Here is an 18,545-nt window from a genome sequence, read left to right on the forward strand (position 1 = left end):
GAGTCATGGCACTGGTGTTCTGGTCCCTGGCCGAGGGCATGGGGTACAATGATGCGGCCCTGAAGGAATATTTTAACTTTGGACTGGATGACCCGGTTCCTCAGGAAGAACTGGATCAACTGGACACATTCGGGTTATGGGAGTTTGTGTGCTACTTGCAGCATCGGCTTCCGTGGGATACCCCAACCACTCCTGTATCTTCCGGTAGGATGGCCGCCAGCTCAGAGCCACTGCCCAAGTTGGTCACCAGCCCAGCACCACAGCACAAAATGGCCGCCAGCCCAGCGCCACAGCACAAGATGGCCGCCAGCTCAGAGCCACAGCACGAGATGGCCGACAGCCCAGCACCACAGCACAAGATGACCGCCAGCTCAGAGCCACAGCACAAGATGGCCGCCAGCCCAGCGCCACAGCACAAGATGGCCGACTCAACGCCTGAGTCTCCAGACAAGGTGCCACTGGCTCGCCATCGTAGAGGGCGGAGGAGGAGGAGACAGGTGTCTACCATTCCTCAAAGCCTGGAGGATGTTTCCGAGCGGGCCGCTGCTGTTCCGGAGGCCGAGGCGGTGCCCGCTGCTGTTCCGGAGGCCGAGGCGGTGCCCGATGCTGTTCCGGAGGCCGAGGCGGTGCCCGATGCTGTTCCGGAGGCCGAGGCGGTGCCCAAGGCAGTTCCCGAGGAGGTGCCCGATGCTGTTCCCGAGGCGGTGCCCGATGCTGTTCCAGAGGTCGAGGCGGTGCTCGATGCTGTTCCGGAGGCCGAGGCCATTCCCGAGGCGGTGCCCGCTTCTGTTCCGGAGGCCGAGGCCGTTCCCGAGGAGGTGCCCGATGCTGTTCCAGAGGTCGAGGTGGTGCTCGATGCTGTTCCGGAGGCCGAGGCGGTGCCCGCTGCTGTTCCGGAGGCCGATGCGGTGACCGAGGCCGTTCCCGATGCGGTGACCGAGGCGGTGCCCGAGGCCGTTCCAGAGGCGGTGCCCGAAGCAGAGGCGTCTCACGTCTCCACAGGCAGTGCAAAGTCAAGTCAGGTGCCCATTGACTGTTCAGAGTTGAGTCAGTTCCAGGTTGACCCTCTAGAGTCGAGTTAGGTGTTCATGGACCCTCCAGAGTCAGGGTTAGTCACCGTCGACCTTCCAGAGTCAGGGTTAGTGACCGTTGACCCTCCAGAGTCAGGGCTAGTTTCTGCTGACCATCCAGTGTCGAGTCATGTTCCAGTTGTTCCTCCTGAACCTAGTCAGATCCCTATTGATCTTCCCGAGTCAAGTCAGGTGCCCGTTGACTTTCCCGAGTTGAGTCAGTTTCTGGTTGACCCTCCAGAGTCGAGTCAGGTGTTCATGGACCCTCCAGAGTCAGGGTTAGTTACTGTTGACCCTCCAGAGTCAGGGCTAGTTCCTGTTGACCTTCCTGAATCGAGTCAGGTTCCCGTGAACTCTCCAGAGTCGAGTCAGGTTCCCGTGAACTCTCCAGAGTCGAGTCAGGTTCCCGTGAACCCTCCAGAGTCGAGTCAGGTTCCCGTGAACCCTCCAGAGTCGAGTCAGGTTCCCGTGAACCCTCCAGAGTCGAGTCAGGTTCCCGTGAACCCTCCAGAGTCGAGTCAGGTTCCCGTGAACCCTCCAGAGTCAGGGCTAGTCACTGATGACCTTCCTGAGTCAGGACTAGGTACCATGGACTTTCCAGAGACAAGGCTAGTCACCGGTGATCTTCAAGGACTGAGTCAAGTCACGGGTGATCTTCGTCCTCCCATTGGGCCAACCACAAAGACGTGGTGGTCTTCCGCTCCGCCCTGGGAGACTCAGGCTTCGACCACGAGGACGTGGTGGTCTTCTGCTCCGCCCTGGGGGACTCTGGCATTGACCACGAGGATGTGGTGGTCTTCCGCTCCGTCCTGGGGGGGCTTCTTCCTTGACCACATGGGTGTGATGGCCCTCTGTTCCGCCCGGGTGGGCATCACTTAATGTCCTCCAGGGACCCATGTTTTTGTGTTTTTGTTTTCATTTGTTTTTCCATTTATTTTCCTTCTTTGGACCTGGCCCTCCGTCCCTCCCCTTCATCCTCCGCCGGTCCACCACCCTCCTGGACTCCTTGTTTTGTGTTACACTTTCCTGTCTCTGCCTTTCCATCCCATCTGGTTGTTCCGTCTCTGTTTTTTCCATTTTACCTGGTTGTCCTGTCTTTGTCTCTCCATTCCACCTGGTTGTTTGTCTCTGTCTGTCCATTCTATCTGGTTCTCCTGTCCCTGTTTTCTGACCCTCCGTCCCTCCCCCTAGTCCGCCGCCGCTTCACCTCCCTCCTACCTCTTTTCTGTTGGGTTTTCCGGGGTTTCAGGTGGAGCATCTGGGAGCTGCTCCGTAGGGGAGGGGGTAATGTCACGCTGTCAGTCTCTGTTTTCCTGGGTGTTCCCTAGTGAGCTCACTTCTCCTTAGGCACTTCACCATAGGCACTTTAATTCCTCTAGTCTGGTTCTGTCTTCACAGTAATTGCACTCCAATTAAATCGCACAGGTGCTGACAATCCTTTGTCATTAGTCTCCCTATGTATAGCTGTCTTTCTCTGTCATCTGTATGGAGTCCTTACCCTATGTGCTTATGTTATCGTCTCCCGAGACTTCCCCTTACCTTCTCGTTCCTCCGAGTTTCCTATCCGTTTCATCCGGTTCCCTCTTTTGTTTTGTTTTGTTTGTCTCTCTAGACAGTTTATTTTGTATTTTACCTTTTTGTGCAATAAACCATACCTGCAATTGGATCCTACCCTCTCCTTGTGTTTTTCCCAAAACCCAACCGTCACATCCTCGCTGTCATTAAAGGGTTAGTTGGCCCAAATAGCAAAATTATGTCATTAATAACTTACCCTCATGTTGTTCCAAACCCCTTGTGAGACCTCTGTTTATCTTCGGAACACAGTTTAAGATATTTTAGATTTAGTCCGAGAGCTCTCAGTCCCTCCATTGAAGCTGTGTGAAGGGTATACTGTCGTGTTCATCTTCAGTTCTCTCTTCACAGCAGTTCAGTCAGTGTACTGTTTGAGTACATGAATTACTCCGGGATATTAGTTTATTTTGAACTCAGAGGGAGTGTCAGCCACATTAAAAAAGTTAACAGCTTAAGTCATTTGTGGATTAATGCTTATTGGACACACAAACCATTTAAAACAAATCAGTTCGATTTGGTGAACTGGTTCAAAAAGATCCGGTTACATCGAATGATTCGTTCACGAACCGGATATCACAAACTACTTTGTTTTGAACTCTCTCACAACAGACACAGAAGAGAAGACAATGCTGAATAAAGACGTAGTTTTTGCTATTTTTGGACCAAAATGTATTTTTGATGCTTTAAAAAATTCTAACTGACCCTCTGATGTCACACTACTTTGATGATGTATTTCTTACCTTTCTGGACATGGGCAGTATACCATTCAAAACCCCAGTCCATTCTGTTATTGTTTGTTGGTTCTTTAATGTCTTCCATGTGCTCTATAGTCTTGTGTAGCCAGACTTTAGACTGAAGGTCTGAAATTCATGGCAGCTTTCATTGGCTAAGGACCTCCAATGAGGCTGTTTGACTGACATTTCAAACAACCAATCACAGTTCGTTCCGTTTATCATCACGTTTCAAGGTGTGGAAATGTTGCCACAATAACAGACCAGTGTGTAAAACTCTTGGACGTATTTTAAAGATTCTGTGCCATGAACTTATTCTACTGGTAAGGTACTGGCAAGCTTCACCAACTACCTGGAGGTGTGATCTGTGCGCTCTACGATGGCAGTTTGAATATACAAACAGAGCACCATCGTCCAAGGAGGGTCCCTAAGCAAATTTCAGTGCCTTTGTGCCACTCCTGTCCCAGAGCCAAACCCACCATCTCCTCGCGGTACAGAGCATAAGCCCGATCCCACCAATGACCGAGACCCATTTCCCACTGCAATCCATAAGCCAGAGCAGAGCCAAGCTACTGAGCAGAGGATTGCCCCGGAAGTTGAGCCCAACCCGTCAGACCAGGTGCGGGAGCCAGTTACAGAGCCAACCATGCGAGAAAAAGCCACAGATGGTGTGAGCTCGGAGAGGAGCTCTGCCCCCTGCATAGCAGCTGAGGGTGAGCTGTGTATGGAGCGGTGTTGGTGCTAAAACCGGGAGGGGGATCTTATAGACTATGAGTATTAAATAGAGATCAAATTGCCCACTTTCCTCACTCCGTCGACTCCGCTGGTCCTGTTCAGCCTTGGTTCCCTCGTCCAGCCCTGAGGGGGCTTCCGGTCCTCCAGTGCCCTCTCCTCGAATGTGCCCTCCCGCTTCTGCCTCCTCCGCCGCTGTCATTTGGCAGCCCCTCTGCTCTCCCTCAGCCCACCATCATTGCAGTGTGAGCCCCACGTGACTTCTATCCTCTGCCAATATCTTGAGGAGAATATGTCGACTTAAGCTTGAGTACAACGTCTAAAAGCATGGATAAAGAAACGGGCTCAAAATCAGGCAGCACAGCAAGAGTTACAGTTATATCCATAGGCATATATGAACACTGTTGCATATTCTGTCGGATGTCTGACCTACGCCCTACAAAAAAAATCTAAAAGACTCACATAAACCCATAGGCATATCTCTAGGCACCTCAAATCTAGGATTCAAGAAGGAATCAATTGTTGAGAAAAGGACTCTTGAATTTTAAAGTTTATTCTCAATAAAATCTGAATAGTATGTAGACCATTATCACAGCCTCAAAATAATAGAATAAACTTGTTAAATTAATATACGTTAATATACATTAAGCTCTGATATATTTGGAAGAATAAAGGTGAAATGCTGGCAGAAATACTGTAGTTCCATTCCATTCAGATGATTTGTTCACACATTCACTTTGTTATAATATTAGAACATTCTTCATTGGGTTCTTTGGATTGGCCGAATGCTTGGTGTGTGTGAATCCCAGACCTCACAGGACACTTCAGCTGTACAGACTGATCTGTGTGTTGACTGGGATCATCTGATGGAGTCTGTCTCTCTCTGTCTCAGGCGTTAGAGTGGATCGAGGAGGCAGGAGAGGTGTATCTCGCCTCTCACACGTCCCCTGGAGACTCGGTGGAGAAAACTCAGGAACTGCTCAAAGAATATGAAGAAGTCCGCGTCTCTGCCAAGGTACAGAGACACAAACACTTCCTCCTGAAATTACAATTACTCTAGGGTGACCATACGAGCCATTTTCCCAGGATGCATCCTTGCCAGGATTTCTATTTTGCCTACAAACATCCAAAGTAGTTTGACCAATAACATGCAGGTATTGTACATAATCGACCAATCATGGTGTGTGAGAAGGTGAGAACGTTCTCTACAGAGAACGATCAAAGCAATGCAAATACACGTACATATTAGGTTTGCTCGTTCGTTTCACTTGAAGCGTTGCTGTGCACCGATCATTGTATGAAACCAAAGTACCAAGAGAGATTTGAATGCATAAGAAGCCATCTGCTCTGCTCTATATAGCTTTTATGAATGTCATACAATGATCGATCAGCCAAAACCTGGATATTTTAGGCAATATAGAAATCCTGGCAAGGACAAGTCATTCTCTCTGAGGAACTTTAAAAAGATGCTTTGGTCACACTTTATTTTAAGGTCCAATTCTCACTATTAACTAACCATTAACTATGACTTTTGCCTCAATTAACTCCTTATTTGCAGCTTATTTATAGTTTATAAAGTAGTTGTTAAGTTTAGGGTATTGGGTAGGATTGTGGATGTCATGCATTATTTGTACTGTATAAGCACTAATAAACAGCCAATATGTTAAAAACAGACATGCTAATAAGCAACTAGTTATTAGTGTGAATTGGACCCTATACTAAAGTGTTACCGAATATTCTTGTCACTTTGCTCGATATGATGCATGTTGAGTATAAATTATCAAACTACACACTCACACACATAATGTTCATGTGTGATGCAGCAAACTAAAGAGAAAGTGAAGATGTTGATCCAGCTGGCAGATAATTTTGTGGAGAAGGGTCACACACACGTCACCGAGCTGAAGAAGTGGGTGACGGCAGTGGACAAGCGCTACAGAGATTTCTCCCTGCGCATGGGCAAATACCGCTGCAGTCTGGAGAACGCTCTGGGCATCAGCTCTGAGGTACTGCACATAACCAGAAATAATAATATTAATTATTATTATTATTAATATATATTTTTTCTTTCTTTATTTATTTATTTTCAAGCTCTTTAACCTGTACTGTATCGCTGATAGAGAAGTCCTTGTTTTATATCAATTAATAAATCAATACATTTTCAGAAACTATGTAGCTACTTTTATACCTAAACTGTATATCAGTATTTTATAGCAAAAGTAAAAAGCATAAGGTTTTTTAGACAAGACAAATTGCTATATTTTAGCATCTCTGTCTGTGATCTGATCATTTTAAGCTGCTTAACTCAAGGAAAGTTTTAGTTTTTATTTAAACTTTTTATAACAAATATATAATTTATTCATTCATTCATTTTTTTTTATTTATTTTTTTGTAATATGAAAATTATTAGGAAATGATTGTGCTTTTAAAACTAAACTATTTCCCAACCTGTCATATTGGTCACAGATGAAATGGAAAGCACATCTAATGCAGTGTGTTATCTTGTGTGTTTTGACAAACGTATCGGTTAATACTGTGTGCATAGACTGAACACACATAGCAGTACATCCTGAACATAACCATGTGGATTTTTTTGTTTGTGTGTCTCTGTGTTTCAGGATAATAAGGATCTGGAGCTGGATATCATTCCAGCCAGTCTGACTGACCCAGAGGTCAAACTGCGTGACCCCAACCACGAGATCAACGAGGAAAAGAGGAAATCAGCCCGGAAGAAAGAGTAAGAGATCCAGACAGCAGCTCCACACACACACACACATCACAGTTTCAGACTTGTATAATCACTCTCTGCTTTGTATTGGTGCAGGTTTATTATAGCAGAGCTGTTACAGACAGAAAAGGCTTATGTGAGGGACTTGCATGAATGTTTAGAGGTAAGTGTTTCATTTTTATTCATATTAATAAATATTTCTTTAAACATTTTTGCAGCTCTGCCTTTAAGTCTTCTATATCTATGTCTATATGTACACTGAAATCCATTGTTTCTTTAAAGAAATACGTTTGCCATGATACGACCAATTTAAGATCCATAAGTCTTTATTGTACATTGAGATATTGCATGCCAATGATCGCAGAGAGTAAACTCCTGCGGCTACTCACTTCTTTTTGTGTGATTTATGTATTAGACGTATTTGTGGGGGATGACCAATGGCGTAGAGGAAATCCCTCCAGGAATCGCCAACAAAGAGCACATCATCTTTGGAAACATCCAGGAGATTTACGACTTCCATAATAAGTTAGTTTTTCTCATTACATGATTAGCACATAAGCTACACTGAGCTTTTTATCAGCATACAAACAGTTTTCTTATTTTCTCAGAAAAAGAGGTGATTAATATGCTTTTAACATTAAATTGATCCATATGCAAATTGTGTATCCCATTTGATATGGAAACTCAGTGATTACGACTCATTTGCATGTTGTTTTGTGTTTATTATAGTATATTTCTGAAAGAGCTGATCAATTATGAGCAGTTACCTGAGGATGTGGGCCATTGCTTTGTTACATGGGTGAGTGTTTCAAAATACTACATTTGTGCAGGAAATTATGTCATTGTTTATGTTAACCTAACAATGAACCTAACAACTTTTTTCAACTATAATTTTGAAAGCAGACAATTAATAAAAACTTTATTTATTTCTTTATTTATGTATTTATTTGTTCGTTGTTTTTGTTTTTTTATTGATTGATTGATTTTACAATGCCCTTATTGTACCTTATTATACGTTATATATTTACCAGAATAATAGCTATGAATTATACGTAATTACAAGCAACTGATCCTAACCATATAGCATGTATGTAATATTATGTATTTTATTTCCAGCTACTCTATATATATATATATATATATATATATTATTATTATTATTTTTATTTATTTTTTTTACAGCTAGAATTCTGACAATCAGTCAAACACTTTGAATATTCACTGAAATTAATTATGACATCTTTTTGTTTTCCTTTGATATGCTGAATTAAAGCTTGTGTGTTTGTGTTTCAGGCTGATAAGTTTAATATTTATGTGACATACTGCAAAAACAAGCCAGATTCCAGTCAGCTCATCCTAGAGCATGCTGGGAGTTTTTTTGACGTAAGTACACATGAGTTTTCGAAATCATCAGTTTGTATTGTATTATGTATCATGTATTTTTACTTCTTTTGCATCTTCAGCAATTTGCTTACATGAGTTTCTTTATTTTTTTTAATTTTTACAGTAGTAAATTTAGCTGAAACGAAATGAAATGACTCATTGATGTTCAGAAGAGCACTATGAAGTGGTCAGTAGATGGTGTCAGTGAGTCACGGTTGCTCTATTCAGATATGATGATCGTTTTTGTCTGCTCTGAACAGGAGATTCAGAAGAGACATGGTCTGACTAACTCTATATCATCATACCTCATCAAACCTGTGCAGAGAATCACCAAATACCAGCTGTTGCTCAAGGTAGCGTGCTTCTCAAAGACATACAGTGTTTGCTTTGAGAAGGTCAGTACAGTACAGTGTGTGCTTACAGGAGCTGCTGTCCTGCTGTGAAGAAGGCAAAGGTGAAATTAAAGACGGGCTGGAGGTCATGCTGAGTGTCCCAAAGAGAGCCAACGACGCCATGCACGTCAGCATGCTGGAGGGTACAACATCCCCGAAAACACACACACACACACACACACACACACACACACGCGCGCACACACACTCACTCACACACACACACACACGCACACACACACTCACAAACACATACTCACACACTTTCCACTGATACGCTTAAGCCTTCAGTCTCTGACCTGATGTTTTCTTTCGTCAGGTTTTGATGAGAATCTGGATGTTCAGGGTGAACTCTTCCTGCAGGACACCTTCCAGGTGTGGGACCCCAAATCACTGATCCGTAAGGGACGAGACCGCCACCTCTTCCTCTTCGAGATCTCCCTCGTCTTCAGCAAAGAAATCAAAGACTCAGCGGGACGATCCAAATACATTTACAAGAACAAACTACTGGTACCTACTTTTATCACTCAGTTTACACACAAATAAAGCTGCTCAAAAGTTTGGGGTCTGAACAATTGTTGTGTTAAATTTAATGTGTGTTTTTTAACTGCTTATAGACTAAATCTTTACTTGCCATACAGTTTCCGAAAGCACACACTCAAACAGCAGAAGCACACAATCTACAAAACCATACACTAATTCTCAGCCCGCGACTCAGTTTTCAATTTCATAAAACACTTATTATGGCAAAGGTGTTTGTAAATGTTTGCTTTTGAGATGTATTTGTGATATTTCAAATGCAGTGCTTCATTTTACAAAAACGTTGTCTCAGATTGTGCAGGTAACCTTGGTTCCCTGAGAATAGGGAACGAGACGCTGCATCCTCTAGAGGGCGCTATGGGAGAACTGTCAGCATGACCGGTGTCTGAAGCATGAATGAAATAACGACAATGAACTTGACATTGACAGGCAGAATTCTATGACGTAAGCATATGAGCAACTGCTGATATAAAAGGGCACCTGTAGAACACGTCATCCTCTTTTTTTTTGTCTGAGGAGACACGGCATGATGCCGAGGCATTGCACAGAGATGCAGCATCTCATTCCCTATTCTCAGGGAACCATGGTTACATGCATAACCTGAGACGTTCCCTTTCGAAAGGGAACTCCACGCTGCATCCTCTAGAGGGCGCTATGGGAACGGTATACCAACGCTGCCATGCTAAGGGATAAGTGCCTAGGTAACTGTGTCCCCAAGTCAGGACTTGAGGAACAGCATCCCTACCAGCGAAACCGCTAGGCTTTACGGCAGGCTCAAGCTCCAGACATCATAGACTAACTCATCCGCCAAAGTCTGGAGCTCTAAGAGTGGAGATCTCAGCATAACGACTCTCTAAACCGAGAGGAGACCCGGCTACCTTCAGCGCCAGAGGCAGTTAGCGAGGCTCAAAGAAAGAGCCTACAAACTCATGTCACCACCCATGATGGAGCTCTGAGAGCGAAGGCTTCAGCAGGATGACTCTCTTAAACAAGAATAACATATATGTGCTTTGTAAACAAAGTCTCTTGAAGACAAAAAAAGAGGATGATGTTTTCTACAGGTGCCCTTTTATATCCACAGTCGCTCATTTGCTTACGTCATAGGCTTCCGCCTGCCAATGTCAAGTTCATTGTCGTTAGTTCATTCATGCTTCAGACACCAGTCATGCTGACAGTTCTCCCATAGCGCCCTCTAGAGGACGCAGTGTTGAGTCCCCATTCGAAAGGGAAATGAGGCTTTTTACATTTTGTGTGTGCAGTTCTTTTTCTGGGATTTGTGTGTAAAGTAAAAAAAAAAAAAAAACAACAACAAACCTTTTGCAAATGTAAGCAGATGGTGAGAAGTCTATTATACTAAGACAGCATAATAGTTAACTATAATCAAAATTAATGCATAGCTGCTGAATAAATGTATTAATTTCTGAATTCCAAGAAATGTTTGAGACATTTGGTATTCCGTCTTTTATTGCACATTTTTGTTGCAAATATGTGAAAATGTAATTAAGGGTAAGTTAACATAGATCAGGGTTTGCCAAAGTTGTCCAGATTTATCAAAGTTTTAAAGCCATTGTTAAAAATTGGTTGAAAACTAAAAACAAATAATTTTTTCCTTCAGGAATTAATTGCTGAATTAATGATAAAACTCTCATAAAGTATCTGGTAGCTATTTCTAGAGAGAAAAAAAAAAAAAAAAAAAAATATATATATATATATATTTTTTTTTTTTTTTTTTTTTTTTTTAAATAAACAAATAAACGAAAGCAAGCCTAAATAAATCCAGTTTGAGCCCTGTTTGAGATCATTTCAAAGTCATAAATGAAAGGAAAGCCCCATGGAAGTTGTATCTGAATATTACTTTTCCATCTGTTTTACCACATTGTGTAACTCTGAGTGTTTCCACACGTACCTGGAAGCAGCCCGTGCAGGTGTGTGGACCAGATGGGTCGTCTGTCGATCCAGATGTGCCTTTGGGTTCCCTCTGGTCATCTGGAGTTGTCTCGCAAACACAATTTAAGACCCTATTTAGGATTTTACTGAGGAAATATTTCCATTTTATTAGAGTTCCACCTTTAGTTAAGTTCACTCTCACTTTTAAATGCTCCATATTAAATACATTTTCAGTGCATACTGAATTCATTTTAATATCTGTTCTGATTTTGTAGACTTCTGAATTGGGGGTGACAGAACATGTGGAAGGAGACCCGTGTAAATTTGCCCTGTGGGTGGGACGCACCCCCTCATCCGACAACAAGACTGTCCTTAAGGTACATTATTGTATTTACCATTTTATTAGAAGTAAATTACTTCTGGGGTGGTAAGTGTTCATATGTCAGTGAAATTAGCAAAGATTTTCATAAACATTTCCCGCTTTTTTTCATGATGGTTGTGTCGTCCTGCTGTCCTACAGTTGGAGTAAAACATGAATCTTCTGTTTGTAATGTGCTTGACTGTGTCTGTGTCAGGCATCCAGTATCGAGGTGAAACAAGAATGGATTAAAAACATCCGAGAGGTGATCCAGGAGAGAATCATTCACCTGAAGGGGGCGCTGAAGGAACCAATCCGGGTCCCCAAAACCCCAGCCAAACCCCGCAACAACAGCAGGAGGTCAGACACTCTCCACCACTGCATACTGAACTTACATACTCTACACACACAGTCCTGAACATTACTATTAACATAATCTCAGCTCTCAAAGATACTGCATTTGTACGCATTGCTGTTTGTAGATCCTGCTTCTTCTTTTTTTTCTTCTTTTTTTTAATGTGATCAGATCATTTGTATGTCGCTTTGGATAAAAAAGAACGAGACCAAACACTATTCATAAATATTTTTATAACCAATATTTGCCATCTTGTCTCTGTTAAAATGTGTACATAATGGAACAAGGATGTGCAGTGAAGCCGATATCTGTTGCGATAGTAAAATGAGTTTTATTTATATTCTGATAAAACTGGATGTGGTCAAAGTAAAAAAACAAAAAAACAAAAAAAAAATGATTGTTTTCCCAAAATAAAGCCGTTTATAAATGTAATTATGTTCTCTTCGTGGTAACCATGTCTGTTATAATTTATATCTTGATTCCCTTTTAGTACAACATTTCTTAAAATATATTTTTCTTTATAGCCATTTATATAAAAATGCACATCAGAAACAGCAAAGCGACTCATTTTTATTCTTACTAGATTTTGTTAGTAAAATAAATAATAGAATTAAGTTGTGCTTTCTAATGAATTTGTATGAAACATACAATTTCAAGAATAAAGCATGAAGCTCCACACATAATTATTACAGTCAGTGGAGTGTAAGGATTGAATGAGATCTTACAAATTCATACGATATGTCAATAGTGAATACAATGAGATTGTGTCATTTTTGCGTTGTCTGAAATACTGTGGTGTCACAGTTATCCAGTAAGAGCAAGGACTGACTGTAATCTAATGAATATTCTTCTTTGTTTGAATTTATTTATTCGTTTAAATTATTCAGCTTCGGGCACATCCCTGATCAGGAGGTCATTTATTTGTGTGTTTGGTTGCAGGGATGCTGGTGAGGATGCTGACAGTCAGGGAGATGGCAGCAGTCAGCCGGACACCATCTCCATCGCTTCCAGAACCTCTCAGAACACTGTGGACAGTGACAAGGTACAAACGCACAGATCTGACCTCTGACCTCTGGAGCTGCTCTCTGTTCTACTGAGCCGAGGCATCAGAAGCCAACCTTTGAGTTATTTAGATATCCTTTATAGACATATTTGCATGTTGTACTCACTATATAAACTTCATACAGTAAAAATAGTGTGAGTAGTAAGTTAACTACTGAATTAATTCTTAGTAGTATGTGGTTCAGGTCAGAATTTAGCTATGTTTTGCACTACAAAGCTATAAAACGAGTTAGAGTAGCATACTAGAATGCAGATCTTTCCAGTAAAAATCAGACCCTAACTCCAGACTCCGCCCCCTGAAGGGTCAGGTGATCCATGATTGACAGGTGTATGTCACACAGGGTTTCCCTGCTTTAGTAATGGAGCAGGTGCTGTCATGCTCCAGCACAGATGATGAGCGGTAAACAGATGTTAGACAGTCATGTTCAACCATGAAAAGTCTCTTCAAACTGTGTGCTGGATTCATATATATATATATATATTATATATATATATATATATATATATATATATATATATATATATATATATATATATTTTTTTTTTTTTTTTTTTTTTTATGACCTTTGTTATAAATTTCGTACATTTCTTTTTTTTTTTTTATTTGTGTTTTATAGTGTCTCTTTTAAAGTCATTCAGGCAATCTGCTGACCGGTGTTGAATTTGCTTTTGGTTTTGACCTCATTTGAAACATGTCTTTAATATACAATTAAAGTAAACACAAACTGTGTCTGTTTCCAACTGTTTCTAATTTTTAACTAGGGCCTTTTTAGTCTAGGTCTCAGCCTGGTGTGTGTTTTCTATTTTAACCAGACAATGAAGATGTTCAGAGCCTTCATTTTCTAATGCATTGTATATTCTGTGATATAACACATGCATCACACAAGTTCAGCTTTTAAAGGTGCATAATGGCTGTTTTCACACAGGTTTCCTGAAGTCGGTTCCCTGATGTTTTCAGGCTGATGGAAGCTAAAGACACATTCACAGTGTGTGTGTGTATGTGTGTGTGTGTGTGTGTGTGTGTGTGTGTGTGTGTGGTGTCTCTCTGGAATAAGAGTTTCCTTCATTCTCTCACAACAGCTCAGGGTCTGTTTATGACTGTACACTGTGGAAATCACATTCATCATACTGCATAATGATGCTTTTATCTGTACAGCTCCTGCTGAACGCATGTCACAAGACCATCATACGGCATTAGATATTTCTTTCTGGATTCGTCTTAAGATTAAACCGTATTTAGATTTTTCATTAAAATATGCAGTTTTCATCCTTTGGGTATGGAATGATTTTAAAAGCAAATGTGAGTTGTGACAGATGTTTTCTTTAGTAGACGATCCATATGCCTTTGATTTAAATCATTCGCAACAGCAAGAGTCACGCAGTCATTCTTACATTGTGATTAAAACCATGTGCCATCTGTTTCAAGGTATCTACATAATAACTGTTCATGTCAGATTAGTTTTCTACAGTATGTACTGTATGACAGGGTATGGAGTTGTTTTGCACGCAATTTTAAATATTACCGGAAGTTTGATTGTCACAATGCTATACCACATGGTTTAGAGTACACACAATATGAAAAGTTGAAAAAAAATCTACTTAACAGTTACACAGCTACACTTGTAATAATGATTACAGAAAGCACAAACTTTGTGCTCAAAATGAGCCTTAAATGCTGTGTATTAAGCCCAAATGTACGTGGTACAGATCCATTTCCAAAATTGCAAACTTAAAATTATAAACAATTTAATTTATATTTTGAACACTGAACTAGGTTTCCATTTCAGAAATCTGTTCACCTTTACATACAGGAATGAGCATGGGTAAACCAAAAAGACAGATTAAGACACATGAGACACAACTAAAGGTGTTCACTAATGAGAAGAGCAGCCTTACTGAGCTTTAACCTCTACTGAACTCAACCAATCAGAGATGCTTCAGAGAGAGAGAGAGAGAGAGAGGGAGAAGAGAGAGAGCGAGAGAGAAAGCAGGGACAGAGTCGTGGAAGGAGGACAGATAAGTCATCATGCCAAAGTGGATGAGTTTTAAACTTTTCAAAGAGAGCAGTCGTGTAAGTGAGCTTCATCTAATCATTTTTCTTTCTTTCTTGACTCTATAAGCCAAGTGCAGTATAATGGTCTCCGTGTGTGTGTGTGTGAGAGAGAGACATCAGGGCTTTATTGACAGAGCGTGTGAGCCGGTTGTCTGGGATCACGCTGGTTGAAGGTGTGGAGACTAGTTATTTTCTGAGCGCTGTGCTGTTACAAAAAAATGGACACTCTTTTTGTGTAGGTGTTACTTCCCATGTTATAAGTTGTATTAATTGTTAAAAGTGATATGTGAAATGAGTGTTACTGAAGCACAAAAACTGTCCCTCAGATGTTAGTTATTAAAGTGTGTGTGTGTGCCTGTCTGTCTGTCTGTGTCTGTATCTGTGTGTTGTCTGTGTGTGTGTGTGTGTGTGTCTGTCTGTCTGTCTGTGTCTGTATCTGTGTGTTGTCTGTGTGTGTGTGTGTGTGTGTGTGTCTGTCTGTCTGTCTGTGTCTGTATCTGTGTGTTGTCTGTGTGTGTGTGTGTGTGTGCGCCTGTCTGTCTGTCTGTGTCTGTGTCTGTGTCTGTATCTGTGTGTGTGTGTGTGTGTGTGTGTGTGTGTGTCTGTCTGTCTGTCTGTCTGTGTCTGTATGTATGTCTGTCCGTCTGTATGTGTGTGTCTGTCTGTCTCTGTGTGTGTGTGTGTGTGTGTGTGTGTCTGTCTATCTGTCTGTGACTCTGTCTGTCTGTGACTGTGTCTATCTGTCTGTCTCTCTGTCTGTGTATGTTTCTGTGTGTCTGTGTCTGTCTGTCTGTCTGTCTGCATGCGTGTGTGTGCATACGTGCGTGTGTGTGTGTGTCACTCAGTACAACAGCACTCCATAAGAACATGTAAATGTTACACTGAGGTTGATGTAGCAGTGGCAGGAAGTGGATTATCCACACAGTCGACTCACTCTGACATAATCTCCCATACACACCCTCTTTTTTACTATCATATTTAAAATGAAAGGAAAATTTTCTTTTTTTATTCTCCCTGAATATTTATTGTGTTAAATCAATTTAAATATGTGAACAAAGTATGTGTATTTTTAAATATACCTCAGAATAATGGGCCAAAATATATATTTGCTAAAACATGTTTCAAAATATATTTATGTAAAACATAAAAAAAAAAAAACATTTAAACAAACTTTATTTGTTAAACATTAATATGTTTTAATAAATATCAGGAAAAAAACATTTTACAATGTACAAAAAATACAACATTACAATATATTAAAAACAAATATTATTATTGCATTATTATTAATCTACTAATCTAAATACTGTAAGCTTGGAAACATGTATTTTCTTTCCCCTGAAATACATTTATGAATAATTTTTTATTATGTGAAGATTAAGACTAAGTATTTTTAGGTAAAATATATATATATGCATGCATCATATATGTATGCATGTTTTTATTTATTTGCTCTATGGGATATGTTTGGGGTTCTCACATGTCTCATAACGTAAAATATATTAAATTTTCTGGATGTCATTGGGTTTGATATTTGTGTAGCTTCACTAGAAAATAATTAGATTTTGTGATATTATAAACGGAGATTAAACTAAATGGAAAGCAGTGTTTAGAAAGCTCCTATAATTGTTCTTTGGAAGTGGCACGTCTACCTGCAGGCTCTTCATACTGCTCAGAGACTCAGTTGATCTCCGTGATAAAGCCCTGCAATCTGTGAGACATTTCCCATCAAGCCCTTGTGATGTTTATGTCCTTTCTGACACGTGATATTCTCCTTCTGAGACCCCAAATTACCTAGCAACCGGCCTTTCCTCTCGATCGCTACAGCGACCTGATACTCTGCCAAGCAGATGGTGCAAGAGTGTGGACGAGGAAGCAGACTGAACGCATCTGCTGAACACCAACCACAACTACATACTCAATGACAAAACCCCCTACATAAAGCTTGTTGCATACGTTTAGTTAAGTCCACTGGTTAACTATGGAAACACGTTTCTGCCACAGGAAACTAATAAATAAATAATTAAATAAATATAAGAGAATTGAAATTAAAGTTGAATAAAGGCGAAATTGCAAGAAAAAGTTTTGTGATATAATTGTAGCTTTTTTATTTTCCTTTTTTTCCCCATATTAAACAGTGACATTCCATTCAATGCCATTTGAATTCTAGAAAATCTGAAAAATTTAAGAGATGTCTTGTACCACAGAAATAGTAGTTTAATAGCAGCAGTGGCAGTAACAGTTATTATTTTCTTTTCTTTCCACTTTATATTATTTGTTCCATTTGTTTATTGTATTCTTTAATTTAATTTTTATTTTTTTTCTTGTATATATAAAATATTTTTATTTTATTTTATTGAATTTAAATAAATTTAAGTTATTTATTATTATTATTATTATTATTATTATTATTATTATTATTATTATTATTATTATTAATTTTTCTGTTCTTTTAACATCCATTGAGTTTAAATAAGTTATAATTGGGTAAAGTATTTTAATTTTGCCTTTATGTCTTTGCGGTACATCCCTGCTAGAAGAGAAATGCTTCTAGTATTAATCATCTAAAAGTGTGGCCAGGATCACTGCAGAATGGAATAATCTTAGACTCATTCTGCTGTCTAGTTCAGTAATCACACAGAGTCTGGAGGAATATGAACTCTTAATTAAACACTGAGCTGTGGCCTGCTGTTACTCTGAGAACTGTCATCCGGGAACATTGTGGACATTTCCTCATTCACTGGCAAGTCAATTCACCTTTATTTATATTGCGCTTTAAACACAATACATTGCGTCAAAGCAACTGAACAACATTCATTAGGAAACAGTGTGTCAATAATGCAAAATGATAGTCAAAGGCAGTTCATCATTGAATTCAGTGATGTCATCTCTGTTCAGTTAAATAGTGTCTGTGCATTTATTTGCAATCAAGTCAGTGATATCGCTGTAGATGAAGTGAACCCAACTAAGCAGGCCAGAGGCGACAGCGGCAAGGAACCGAAACTCCATCGGTGATAGAATGGAGAAAAAAACCTTGGGAGAAACCAGGCTCAGTTGGGGGGTCAGTTCTCCTCTGACCAGACGAAACCAGTAGTTCAATTCCAGGCTGCAGCAAAGTCAGATTGTGCAGAAGAATCATCTGTTTCCTGTGGTCTTGTCCTGGTGGTCGTCTGAGACAAGGTCTTTACAGGGGATCTGTATCTGGGGCTTGGTTGTCCTGGTCTCCGCTGTCTTTCAGGGCTGTAGAGGTACCTTCTAGGTGCTGATCCACCATCTGGTCTGGATATGTACTGGATTCGGGTGACTGCAGTGACCCTCTGATCTGGATACAGACTGGATCTGGTGGCTACGGTGACCTCGGAATAAGAGAGAAACAGACTAATATTAGCGTAGATGCCATTCTTCTAATGATGTAGCAAGTACATCGGGTGTTATGAGAAGTGTTCCCGGTTCCGGTTTACCTAATTAATGCAGACTAAAAATCCTTAACGGATTTGGATATTAAAAGCATATTAGTATGTTATGTGTAAACCAGGTTAAAGAGATGGGTCTTTAATCTAGATTTAAACTTCAAGAGTGTGTCTGCCTCCCGAACAATGTTAGGTAGGTTATTCCAGAGTTTAGGCGCCAAATAGGAAAAGGATCTGCCGCCCGCAGTTGATTTTGATATTCTAGGTATTAT

General features: G+C 40.6%; 1 protein-coding gene across 3 annotated transcripts in view; it reads left to right on the forward strand.

The window, feature by feature from the left end:
* Positions 1–18,545, forward strand: part of LOC113109162 (kalirin-like) — a 200,650-nt gene that overhangs the window by 126,275 nt on the left and 55,830 nt on the right. For 2 of the 3 annotated variants that reach the window (XM_026272756.1, XM_026272757.1), the window contains exons 21-33: positions 4,998–5,120; positions 5,929–6,111; positions 6,724–6,842; positions 6,930–6,996; positions 7,249–7,358; positions 7,563–7,632; positions 8,127–8,216; positions 8,477–8,569; positions 8,640–8,751; positions 8,928–9,118; positions 11,311–11,412; positions 11,611–11,753; positions 12,688–12,790. In XM_026272756.1, the coding sequence (XP_026128541.1) occupies positions 4,998–5,120; positions 5,929–6,111; positions 6,724–6,842; positions 6,930–6,996; positions 7,249–7,358; positions 7,563–7,632; positions 8,127–8,216; positions 8,477–8,569; positions 8,640–8,751; positions 8,928–9,118; positions 11,311–11,412; positions 11,611–11,753; positions 12,688–12,790 (1,506 nt within the window). Of the gene's footprint in view, positions 1–4,997; positions 5,121–5,928; positions 6,112–6,723; positions 6,843–6,929; positions 6,997–7,248; positions 7,359–7,562; positions 7,633–8,126; positions 8,217–8,476; positions 8,570–8,639; positions 8,752–8,927; positions 9,119–11,310; positions 11,413–11,610; positions 11,754–12,687; positions 12,791–14,774; positions 14,882–18,545 lie in introns of those variants that run through there. The other variant, XM_026272758.1, reaches the window with a different exon arrangement.

The sequence above is a fragment of the Carassius auratus genome, chromosome 9 (genome assembly GCF_003368295.1).
Source record: "Carassius auratus strain Wakin chromosome 9, ASM336829v1, whole genome shotgun sequence".
NCBI classification, from domain to species: domain Eukaryota; kingdom Metazoa; phylum Chordata; class Actinopteri; order Cypriniformes; family Cyprinidae; genus Carassius; species Carassius auratus.